The sequence below is a fragment of the Thamnophis elegans genome, chromosome 5, assembly GCF_009769535.1.
Source record: "Thamnophis elegans isolate rThaEle1 chromosome 5, rThaEle1.pri, whole genome shotgun sequence".
In the NCBI taxonomy this organism is placed as follows: Eukaryota; Metazoa; Chordata; class Lepidosauria; order Squamata; family Colubridae; genus Thamnophis; species Thamnophis elegans.
The window spans coordinates 1042830-1055905 of record NC_045545.1 but is presented as its reverse complement, the minus strand read 5'-3'; the positions used below and the strand labels follow the sequence as shown (position 1 = coordinate 1055905).

The window sequence follows — 13076 nt, the reverse complement described above, 5'->3', positions numbered from 1 at the left end:
TCCTTTGGGCTACAGCCAATGAATAAGAAAATACGAAGAAGACATAAAACTCAGCATAGTCTTTCATTACTCGAGAGAAAAAGTAAAATTTTAACTCATTACTGATATAAATATATGGAAGGATTATGTACTGAACCAAAATCAAAACCTGTGTGAAAACATTACAGAATAGATCAATGTAGTAGTCCTTTCTGCTTTAAACAAAATCAAGAACATAAGCACAATATTAGAATCTACAGTTTTCCTCCATTTCCATTCTTGATGTTATTTTGCAATTTACTATTTAAACAGATACACACTTGATTAATACACAGCCGACCTTTTATATCTACAAGGCAGGACAATCAGTAAGGTAATAGTCCAGACTGTACTCTCTCCTGTTATAATGTATAATGTTTGCACATTTAAGTTTTACAGATTTCTCCATTAAATACAGTAGGCCAAATTGAAAGAAGAACAACAACAAAGATCTGGAGGAGGAGAACAACAACTTTCTCATTTCTAGAGTTCATATTGATTCCTTCCCCACACACACAAACACACACACAAAATGTACCAATTCAAAATGATTTGGGAACAAAAATACTCACTTTAAAATCTCAATGGCTACTAAAAATCAACTTAGACTTTTTTTTTTCGTTTGAAAATACGTTTATTTCCATTTCCATTTCATTCCATACAATCACATGTATACTGTGCATAACCGGGGCATATAACATTGAATAATAAACACAGCCCTCGCTTTTATAGACAATACCCCCCAAAATACAAACCCATTTGTATACCACCTTGACCCACCATACACCCTCTTTCAACTTAGACTTTTGACTCATCGGTTACTCAGCCCCACAATCAAAAACATTCAGATGAGGCAGAGGCCAAACATGGAGCTGCTTTGATAGGGATAGCAGTGTCCTAATTCAGGAAAATATATATATATATATTTCAAGTGCCTCTGCAGGTTTAATGAGTGGAGCCTCAGCAGTTAGAGAAAACCATTCAGAGTTGGGAAGCTCTCTCTCTCATTGCTCAGATGCTCAGGCGACAGAGAAACGGGACGCAGCTTCATTAAGTTTGGAGCGTTTCTGTGGCTGTTTAACCGGCGTATATTTCAAAATTGGAATAGCGAATTGCGTCCTCCGCCTGCACAGCAACTTGACAAACATTAGCATGAACTGCTCAGGCAGTGTGACAGCCGCATGCTGAGAGCAAAGTCTCCCTAATGTGTTTTGGCATGCAGGTTTGTAATCACACATTTACATATGCAATGACCTACATTTGCATGTCAGATCACACACTGTCTGGCTTTATTAAGAGCGGGCACCTCTCTGTGTTTGGCGGCCAGAGTGGCGCGAGAGGGCCAGAGGGTGGTAGGTTTTTTTGGCAGTTGAGAGATGAACTGCCACTGAGAATTAGGCTGAGATAGCCTGAGCATTAGACACTTCATTAGAGGTAATCTGTTTAACGGTGGGCACTGTATGTAAACTTCACAGCCCATTTGCAGCATCTTCTCTGCCCACCCAGCCCCAGTGGTCTCCCTTCAAAGGGCAGCGGGGCTGACTGACAGCTTGTCTCATCTGCTCCCTTGTCCTGTCATACAATTCAGACACAGAGACCTGACATGAGAGGCAACATAGCTGCACATCTCCCAACTATACAGCGGGACTCCCTCCCAGACATAAAGGAATTTGGAAAAGGAATAAACTCGTGGATAATAATAGGGCCATCAGATGGTCAGAGAACATATTATCTAGCAATCATCAGACTGCATTGCAACCAGGCGTATTTTTTTTCCTAAATGGCAGTATCCTCTATAATATCTAATAATAAGGGGATTTTGATATATTTGTTTTCCAAATAAAACATAAATTTATACACTGAACTAAAATGACCCATTTTAACTCATTCCTGTGTTCAGAATAAATCCATAGTTTGTGAGATGAGAGTTACAAGAACAGACTCTCATTCTCCGTGCCTCTTTTGACGTCAATTCTTCCCTCCTTTCCTTTGTCAGAATAAAGTCCACATACGAAGTCCACAAAAGAGACAAACATTTGCAAAATGCCATCCGAAGTGTAATCAAACAAGCACCCACCGCATAACAAGCAGCACATATTTTCACACTATGCTTATAGGGAGGGAAACATAACCACTGTGTAAAATGTGTTTTCAGTCCAAATCCTACTACTTTGTTGAATTTGGTGCCTGTCAACAGCCCCCTTACTAAAACACTGCAGCTATAGACCAGGTTTCAACATTTTAATTAAATGGTTGCACTCTGCTACAATGGAGGTCCATTCTTCCAATAATAGCAGGGCCAAACACTTTTATGAATCCTTGAAAATGATGCTTGCAAAAAAGCAGCACATTCTTGCTAATGATTTCCAAAATCCAAGAGGCCACTTTGCTTTGTTAACTATTACTTTCAAGTATTTATAGCCGCACTATTTTGTACTGAGTTAAAATTCTGTGGACCTAACACAGTACAATATTCTCTTCCAGGACAATAGAAAAGAGTTTCCCTTGGGACTATGAAAAAACGCTGAAGGGATACCAGCTATATTGGCACATTATCTAAAAATCACCTTGCACGCTGCCTTTCTCCTCATTACACTATTTTTGCTGCTCTGATTCTTTATATTACAGAGTCTTTATTTTTTTTTATCTCTGGTATTATTCAACCACGATACAGGTCTTTTTTTCAGTCAGCTAAGGTACCAACATCGGTCTGACGCAAAACCTGTCACAGATCAGAGAGCAAGGACAGTCTTCAAATTTATGATTTAACGTTCTGCTCTGCAGCAAAAGCCACAAGGCCACATCATCCCTTGCAGATGTTTAATCACCCTCTCCCCCTCCAGAGATTACGATTGCAACCGGATATTAAGCTAGTTTTTTTTCTACCATTGCATTTATCTTCACCAGTCATGAAGCACTTTAAAAAATTGTCCTGTTCAAAACAGAAGATATATTCTTGAAGCTTACATTGTTGAAAAACAAAATTTCTATGTCACTTTCAATATGAGAGATAGAAAGGGTGGGGTGCGTGCAGAAATACTCACTTGCAAGCAGAACCTGAAGGTAAAAATATATTTTTTTTTTACATTATGTTGAGTAACTTCAACCCATTTGCACATTTCTATTCTTCTCAAAACACAACAATAATCCCAAAGATTTGAAGCAATTCTGGGGCCTGGCTGAATACTAACATGGGAACATATCACTAGAAACCAAAATATTTTTGGAAAAAATACACATAACAAAATCTATTCCTGTCCACTTTTAGTAGATAGGCAATAGACAATAGGTTCAGCTATGGGAATATGTTGAAGGATTTTTTCCTTTAAAAAAAATCTGAAGTAGAGAGGATAGACAAATAATAAAATTGGGTTATATAAATTGTGATTTAAGGCTTTTTTAAGGTTTTTCCTTGGAAACACCATTGTGGCAAAGATCCCTTTTCTCCATAACCTGGTTCTTCCAGGGATAAACAGTTAGCTTTACAGATTGATCTGACAATCATCAATCTCCAGCTGTGTAATCTTACCACAATTTCTCAGTTTAATTTGGTAGAACACTCACAATGCTCAGCTAGATGAGAATCTTCACTGCAGACAAGAATGAATTCTCACCAACACATAGAAAGCCCATTGTAATATAAAGGTATTAGGGACTTGTGTATTTTCTCAACTGACTTTTTCCTACTGTCCTTCCAAATAAACTTAACGTTAATTTAAAAGATTTGTGTGGCCACCCATCTTAGAAATCTGCGCAGCCCACAACAACAATGTGTTTGTCACCTCCATTAATGGCCTTGGACAACTGTGATATATTTACAGAATGCTCCTCTCTTGCCTGAAAACCATCAATTCCCACCTCATGAGCCTCAGATCTCACATTATGTATATTTTTGCTGGAGTTGCAGTATAGACTAAAGTCACTACATCCAAAGAAATTAATTGCAATTACACACTTAAGTTTTCACCCAAAACAAAAAATTAAGAATATAGCATCAGAGATTTATTTTTAAGGCAAGGAAATATTTCTTGAAAGTGTAAAATTTGTGTAATTTCTGTTAAGGTGATTTCAGGAGATTTATGTATATCAAAAGCTATATTTTTACTGTGATCAGTTTTAGAGATCTTTGTATTGGATGAATTACAATTTTGATATAAGGCTTCAATTTTGCAGTTCTCTTTTCTTTCCTTTTATTATTATTAATTGTTTTTGTTCTCCATTACCCCATTTCAACCCTGTGCATGTTCCCCCATTCATGTTTCCACTGAGTCCAGAAAGGGGAATCAGAATCCGATTCTGTAATACAGTGTTTCTCAACCTCGGTGACTTTAAGTCCTGTGGACTTCAACTCCCAGAATCCCCCAGCCAGCATAGCTGGCTGGGGAATTCTGGGAGTTGAAGTCCACAAGACTTAAAGTCACCAAGGTTGAGAAACACTGCTGTAATAGATAATAGCATTGGTATTCAAAACACCTTTTAGTGTATACAATAACTGTTCTTTTAATATTAATGCACTCCTAACTATCTGCTTGTACTAGATTTTCTAGATCATCTTACCTGTGGTTGAAACTGAGACCCAGGAGGACATGGCAGACCCTGTGATTGTTCATCCATTATTTCAAATCGCAATCCTTTTGAATAACCTGTATTAAAACAGAATGCAATGAAAGCAGATGTTGACTTGCATTTTTATGAGACACTTTACAGGGTTAACATGAGCAAAGGATTACAATCTTAGTACTGATAAAAGAAGAAACCACAGAAAAAATAGTGACGTCGATGTGTTTACATACAGGAAGAGCAAGTTCAGTCAGCCAAAGAAACACCAAGTGATATTTTGCATGTAGCCTTTAGCCCAAACTTCTGTTTAAATATCTGTGCCCTTTTCTTTTCATTTCAAGTTCTACAGATGAAAGTTGGTGGCTTACAATGTCATCCATATAATCTTTTTGGAACTACAGAGACATCTGCAGGATCCAAGGCATTCATTACAATGCTTAAACCAACACTGTGCTATATATACATTATTTTAACATAAATACAGTGCATTCAGAATGCATTCGGACCCCCCCTCACTTTTGTCAACTTTGTTATGCAATACTTGGCATAAGTATTCAGACCCTTCCTTCAGTACTTTGTTGAAGCAACAATTATAGCCTTGAGTCTTTTGGGGTATGATGCAACAAGCTTTGCACATCAGGATTGGGAGATTTTCCGCCATTCTTCTCTGGCTGAGCCACTCTAGGACATTCACAGAGTTGTTCCTAAGCCACTCCTGTGTTAAGAGCCGAGGTGGCGCAGTAGGTAGAGTGCAGCACTGCAGGCCACTTCAGCTGACTGTTATCTGCAGTTCAGCGGTTCTAATCTCACTGGCTCAAGGCTGACTCAGCCTTCCATCCTTCCGAGGTGGGTGAAATGAGGATCCAGATGGTTGGGGGCCAGAGGCTGACTCTGTAAACAGCTTAGAGAGGGCTGAAAGCCCTTTGAAGCGGTATATAAGTCTAACTGCTATTGCTATTGTCTTGGTTGAGTGCTTAGGATCTTTGTAATGTTGGAAAGTGGATCTTCGGCCCAGTGTGAGGTTCTGAGCACTAAAGAACAGGTTTCCAATGAGGATAGGCACTTTGCTCCATTCAGCTTTCCCTCAACCCTGACCAGTCTCCCAGTCTCTGTTGCTGAAAAATACCTCCACAGCATGATGCTGCCACCACGCATCCTTGTTAGGATGATATTGGGCGGGTGTGGAGCAGTGCCTGGTTTCCTCCAGACATAATGTTTAAAATTGAGGCCAAACAGTTCAATCTTGATTACATCAGGCCAGAGAATCTTGTTCCTCACAGTCTGAGAGTCCTTCAGGTGCTTTTTTTGCAAACTCCAAGCAGGCTTTCATGTGTTTTGCACCGAGGAAAGGCTTCTGTCTAGCCCAGTGTTTCTCAACCTTGGCATCTTGAAGATGTCTGGACTTCAACTCCCAGAATTCCCCAGCCAGAATTCGCTGGCTGGGGAATTCTGGGAGTTGAAGTCCGGACATCTTCAAGTTGCCAAGGTTGAGAAACACTGGCCTAGCCACTCTGTCATGAAGCCCAGATCAATGGAAGTCTACAATGATGGTTGTCCTTCTGGAATTCTGTCCTACCTCCACACAGGAAGTCTGGAACTCAGTCAGAGTCACTATCAGGTTCTTGCGCACCTCCCTTACTAAAGCCCTTCTTCCCCTATTGCTCAGTTTGAGTGGGTAACCGCTTGCAGAAGAGTCCTGGTTTTGCCCAATTTCTTCCATTTGAGAATTATGGAGGGCACTGTGCTCTCAGGGCAGCAGAAATTTTATTGTAGCCTTCCCCATATCTGTGCCTTGGAGTAATCCTGCTCTGAGCTCTGCAGGCAGTTCCTTTAACCTCATGGCTTTTGCTCTGCTACAGTATGCAATGCATTGTCAGCTGTAATAGCAATAGCAGTTAGACTTATATACCGCTTCATAGGCCTTTCAGCCCTCTCTAAGCGGTTTACAGAGTCAGCATATCGCCCCCACAGTCCGGGTCCTCATTTCACCCACCTCGGAAGGATGGAAGGCTGAGTCAACCTTGAGCCGGTGAGATTAGAACCGCTGAACTGCAGATAACAGTCAGCTGAAGTGGCCTGCAGTACTGCACCCTAAGCACTGCGCCACCTCGGCTCTTTTTAATATAGATATAGAGATATATATAGAGAGATATATATAGAGAGAGATAGATAGAGAGAGAGAGAGAGAGATAGATAGATAGGTAGGTAGGTAGGTAGGTAGGTAGGTAGGTAGGTAGGTAGGTAGGTAGGTAGGTAGGTAGATAGATAGATAGATAGATAGATAGATAGATAGATAGATAGATAGATAGATAGATAGATAGATCGATAGATAGAGGGAGAGATAGGTATAGGTATAGAGATATATAGAGATAGAGAGAGATAGATAGATATAGGTAGAGATAGAGATATAGATATAAATAGCAATAGCAATAGCAGTTAGACTTATATACCGCTTCATAGGGCTTTCAGCCCTCTCTAAGCAGTTTACAGAGTCAGCATATCGCCCCCAACAACAATCCGGGTCCTCATTTCACCCACCTCGGAAGGATGGAAGGCTGAGTCAACCTTGAGCCGGTGAGATTTGAACCGCTGAACTGCAGATAACAGTCAGCTGAAGTGGCCTGCAGTACTGCACCCTAACCACTGCGCCACCTCGGCTCTTTTTAATATAGATAGATAGATAGATAGATAGATAGATAGATAGATAGATAGATAGATAGATAGATAGATAGATAGATAGATAGATGGATGGCTGGATATAATAGACACAATAGGTAGATAGATAGATAGATAGATAGATAGATAGATAGATAGATAGATAGATAGATAGATAGATAGATAGATAGATAGATAGATAGATAGATACCCACTGCGCCACCTCGGCTCTTAGGCCTTGTAAGGCCTTCTATGGAGAGGTGTGTCTCTTTCCAAATCATGTTCAATCAATTTAATGTACCACAGGTGGACTCAAGGTGTAGACACCTGTCAGCAACTATCAAGAGAACAATGGGAAGCACCTGAGCCAGATTTCAAGTGTTATTGAAAAGGGTCTGAATACTTATGCCAATGTGATTTTTTCCTTTTGTTTTTCTTTTTAATAAATTTACAGACGTTTCTAAAATTCTGTTTTTACTCTGTCATTATGGGATACTGAATGTAGATTAATGACAGAAAAAGTTCCCGAGAACATTTTTATTGTTCGAGAAGCCCTGTAAACATACTAGAAATAAGAGTTCAAGTCTATTCATTCTCATTCATAAATAAATGAGATGCTCTCAAAAGTAAACAGACATGTAATTCTGCTTAACAAACTTTCTAAGGTAAATCCAGTGTAATCTGTAAATCCCAAAAAGCCGAGTTAGTACTGCCAATGATGTATTTCTAAGTAAGTGTACATAGGCTTGTAGATTTGGATGCAATTTTTTCCTGAGACATGTGACTCTAAAATAATAAAAGGTTAAGTATATATACAGATTTGCCCAGATTTAAATCGTGTGGACGTGTTCCCAGAGGAGCAGGATTTCTTCAGTTTCTCCTACTTCCAGAATCCCCAAAGGCATTAAAACATTTAGATCAGCTTGACAGTTGGTCCAAATATATTTCTTCCCACTGGAAGCAGTAATAGGAAATATTTTTCCCAAATAAGAAAAAAGGCAGTGACAATGTTTTTATCCTGCCAGTCTTGTTACCAAATGGGCATCTGAAGCTTTTGGAGAAGGATTTAAGAGTTCTGTTCAAACAATAAGAACGTTCTGCCAGTAGCAGCATGGAATGACAATTTTTAAAAGGCACATTTTAAAAACCATAAAGATAATTCCTTATTATCCATTTGTTCAAGAAGAACCTAAGATTGAATGTCAGCATTGAGTAAAATGGGGAAAAAAATGAGTACATTTTACTAGCTATGATTTTTTTTTCTCAATATTACCTCGGATCATGAAGATCTGAAGTAACTTTAAAGGTAAAACACTATGGAGGATATAAGATATAAAAACATGTTGCAAAGAATGGTAACAACAGAAACACATTTCTACAATTCCTTGTTAAAGCCAAGCCAGAAATCCAAATATATTGAATGCAGAAACACTGAACAAGCTTATCCAACAGAACCATATCACACAGCAGAATCACTGACATAGCTGCACTTTTAAGACTGAAAGCTTCTTTTTAAGGTGTTATAAATAATGTAAGTTAAACTACAGTACAATAATCTTTCCTAGACATGTTTTCACCAACATCTCTATTTTCATCTTTTAAATCTTAAAACTAGCTGGTTCTCAACACAATGGTCCCTAAGCCTTTGCACTGTGCTTGAAACGTTACCAGAAAACCGTTCCACAGTAGTTATTTCCTTCTGCTTTTAATCTCTTCTTTTAATCTTAAGATGTGCACAGCTAGTAACTGATACTAGCTGTGCACATCTTAAAAACAACCTCCACACTTAAGTGGGGTGTGTGTGTGTGTGTGTGTGTGTGTGTGTGTGTGTGTGTGTGTGAGAGAGAGAGAGAGAGAGAGAGAGAGAGAGAGAGAGAGAGAGAGATGGAGAGAAGATGGAAATATGAACTCTTTATGAGCCATAACATTTTCTTTGAAGACCCTATCCATCTTCCTTGCATTATGTTCAATAGAAGTGCTTTAAAAAAAAAACATTCATTTTCACTGATTTAGACCAATGTGTGTCCTGGAAGGGGTGTGTGTGTCTTGTTTGAACTTGATGTGCTAAAAGCAACTCTTAGAACACATTTGAGAATGTCCTACAATCTAACAGCCACCGTCAACACCCTGGTGAGCCGCAATGAGCCAAGGTGGTGCAATGGTTAAGAGTGCAGTACTGTAGACTATTTCTGCTGACTGCCTGCAATTTGGCAGTTCAAATCCCACCAGGCTCAAGGTTGACTCAGCCTTCCATCCTTCCAAGGTGGGTAAAATGAGGACCCAGATTGTTGGGGGCAATATGCTGACTCTCTGTAAACCGCTTAGAGAGGGCTGAAAGCCCTATGAAGCGGTATATAAGTCTAACTGCTATTGCTATGTATTTTCCCTCTGAAAGATACAGGATGGGTACCAGAAGCGGATGGCTTCCTAGCTCTGAAATCAGCCTAAAATTAGGATCCTTGTCTTCTATTGATATTCAATAATATTATTAAATGCTCGTGGGCTTTTTGGTAATTTATTGATGTTGCTGAATAGATTGTTTTATTATTAGATTAAAATATGAATATAGGCCGACTCTGTAAACCGCTTAAGAGAGGGCTGTAAAGCATTGTGAAGCGGTATATAAGTCTAAGTGCTATTGCTAAAAGAATTCCATTATTAATATGAACTTTTAGAGGCAGAGAAACTTTTATTAAAATATGTGATTACACACCAAGCGTAAGTTAAAAAAACATTATAATTCATCCAACTTTAAAAAGGAAAAACTATTCATGCCTGCACAAGCGATACCAATCAGGTCCAGAAATTTCTAATGGACGTAATGATCAGCATTCATTCTAGAGATTTCCCAATTCTACTAAGTACAACTGTCATAAGGAGAGCAGCCTGGATAGTTGTAATTAGAGGGGAGATTAACTCTGCCCTCCAAAAATGATAGATATGGCATTTCAGAAGCAGGTGTACTACTGTCTCAGTTTCAAAGTCTGAGCAGAGATACCAATGCTCTTCATAGGGAGTACACTATTGTATCTTTCTATCAGCCCCACCCAGTTAAGAGCATCCGAATGTGACAATATAAGTGAGATAAAACCAATAAATGATACAGATACTGGGGGGGGGGGTGGTAAAATGGGACTCTGTAAACATTGTAACAGAGGTAAAAAATGATTTATTTTTTTGTAAAACAACCTCTAAAATTCTCTGTTTGACATCTTTCCAGGTTTCAACCAAGCATAGCATGGCCTGGGGGGGAGGGGGTGGGAAGTCTACTACAGTGAACCATGTCATCCATTATTTGTTTCTTCCAACAAGACTTGTATCTGTCATGACTTGTTGGGATAGTAATTCATCTCCCAAACATTTGTTTAAACTAATAATTCAATTAGCTCAGACAAGAGAAAGGCAGAGATTGGATAAACTCTACAGGGTTAATGAGCCAGAAGTCAGGAAAATAATTGGCTTTGGCAAACAAGTTTCTTTGCTTACTTGCTCCAAACAGAAGCAATTTCAAGCAATGCTAGTGTACTTTCCTCCAGCCATTTACGAAGAGATAATATCTCAATCCAAAATGAATAAAGCGGTGTTTCTCAACCTTGGCGACTTTAAGTCCTGTGGACTTCAACTCCCAGAATCCCCCCCCCAACCAAGGGAAGTTTTCTCCTCTTCTTCTGTCTCCCCCACACCCTATTTTTGACAAAACACAACCTATTTTGGATTTGTTAGCAATTCTCCACAAGATACAAAGTGCCTTTTTGATCAGTGCAACGCTTCCAAAACTGCGTGGAGCTAAGGAATGAAATCCCCCTACCCTTCAGCGGGGGTCGTTCCTGGGTAAACGAATCGAGGCTTGCAAAATCTGGCATCCTACCCATCGGGGGGGGGGGGACGACCCATCTCTCTGCTAGCCTCAGCCTCACAAGGCTGCGTTCAATAACGAAACCGGTCTGCATAAGACGAAGGCCTACGCTGTGCCTTAAAACCAGGATGGCGAGCAAGAACCAAGTTCGGGCTGGGACGCGTTCCCAGGAAGAAGAGACTCCGCTTCCAGCAAGACAGGCAACCCGGGGAGGATCCCCCTCCGCCTGCTGTCCTCACCACTACTGTCCTCACCACTTTCGTTACCAGCTGCTTCCTAGTTAAGAGCAATTCCTATTAACCGGCTGCGTTCAATAACGAAACCGGTCTGCATAAGACGAAGGCCTACGCTGTGCCTTAAAACCGGGATGGCGAGCAAGAACCAAGTTCGGGCTGGGACGGGTTCCCACGAAGAGACTCCGCTTCCAGCAAGACAGCCAACCTGGGGAGGATCCCCCTTCGCCTGCTGTCCTCACCACTGCTGTCCTCACCACTTTAGTTACCAGCTGCTTCCTACTTAAGAGCAATCCCTATTAACCGGCTGCCCCTCCTGGTTCTCTTGCCAACCCCAACTCCAACCCCAACCCCAGCGCGGCGGCATCTTCCTCGCTGCTCAAACTCCCGTCCCAGCGGCTGCGCTCGGAAGGCAGGAAGTCCTTTCCGAGTGCAAGGAGGAAGGGAGCGCGGAGAGAGCCCGGGAGAGCCGCTTGCCTTGCCCCCCTTGCCAGCCAGAAGGGGAAGGAGCCCGCGGAGCCTTCCCGCCGCCCCCTCCCCACGGGAGCCGGGAGAGCGGGGCAAGCGGGGAGAACGACCACCTACCGCCCGGGGAGCGGCCAAGGGCGCCAGCGGGGCCGAGTGGCGGAGGGAGGAGTCGCGGAGGCTCGGCCAGAGCGCAGGCGTCGCGGGGTGCCCGGCACTCGCGGCTGGGCCGGCCGGAGGGGCGTGTGGGGAGGGGCAGCGGGGGAGGGGAGGGAGGGGGGTGCTGGAAGTTCTCCGCCTTGCCAGCTGCGGCGGCACCAGAAGCGCTTCGGGACCCGCGAAGTTCTTGGTGGGAAGAGCCGGACTTTGGGTTTTGGCTCCGCGAGGGATCGCAGCCGCCCGGCCGTGCGCTCTCCTTCCCCTCTTCCTCTTAAGGGGCGGCGTCGGTTCCCTTTTCGGAGCCTGGGATGGGTCGGAGGCGTTACGCAACTCGGAGTTTCTGGCCAAGGCTTCTCCTCCTCCGGGCAGGCGGCGGAGCTTTCGCTGTTAGCTGCTTTGGAAGCTCCCCCCGAGCGGGGACTTGGCCTGGATGACCCAACGTGACCCTTCCAGGGTTTGATCGCATGCAGAGGGAAATGGGGAAGGTCTCCAGTGAAACCCGGACCCTCCACCATTGAGTCCCACCTTTAGAACCGATTGATAGCAAGGGACACACACAGGCTAAGCCCCCAGCCCAGGGGGGGGGGGTTCAAATTTTTTTGGAACCTACTCTGTGGGTGTGGCCTCCTTTGTGGGAGTGGCTTGATGGCCATGTGACCTGGTGGGAGTGGCTTGCCGCCCATGTGTTCTCTCTCTCTCTCTCTCTCTCTCTCTCTCTCCTTCCTTCCTTCCTTCCTTTTGTCTCTCTGTCCCTTTTTTCTTTTTTTCTTTCATCTCTCACTCTTTTTCTTTCTTTTTTCTTTCTTTATTTCTTCCTTTCTTTCTCTCTCTGTGTCAGTCTGTCTGTCTGTGTGGGGGGGGGGGCAGTGGTGGGTTTCAAAAAATCTTTGGAAGCTCTTCCGTAGGTGTGGCCTGCTTTCCGGGTCCACTGGTGGGACCTCTTCTAACCGGTTCGGTAGATTTGACGAACCGGTTCTACCGAATAGGGGCGAACTGGTAGGAACCCACCTCTGCCCCAGCCCTTTGCAAACATATCCTTTGTGTATTGTTTACACTTCATTTTGCTCGTCGACGCCCCTGTTATGTTATCAAGTATCCTTGCATAAGTTACGTTCTAACAAAAATCCTTA

The 13076-nt window shown here is 42.3% G+C and overlaps 1 protein-coding gene across 1 annotated transcript in view; it reads right to left on the bottom strand.

Annotated features, from left to right (window-relative positions):
- The window catches only part of NEK7 (NIMA related kinase 7), a 64555-nt gene extending 52293 nt beyond the window's left edge, over positions 1–12262 (bottom strand). The window contains exons 1-2 of the mRNA XM_032217583.1: positions 11908–12262; positions 4576–4661 (exon numbers count right to left, since the gene is read on the bottom strand). Coding sequence (XP_032073474.1) covers positions 4576–4632 — 57 coding nt within the window. The 5' untranslated portion in view covers positions 4633–4661; positions 11908–12262. The remainder of the gene's footprint in view (positions 1–4575; positions 4662–11907) is intronic.
- Positions 12263–13076: the final 814 nt, after the last annotated feature.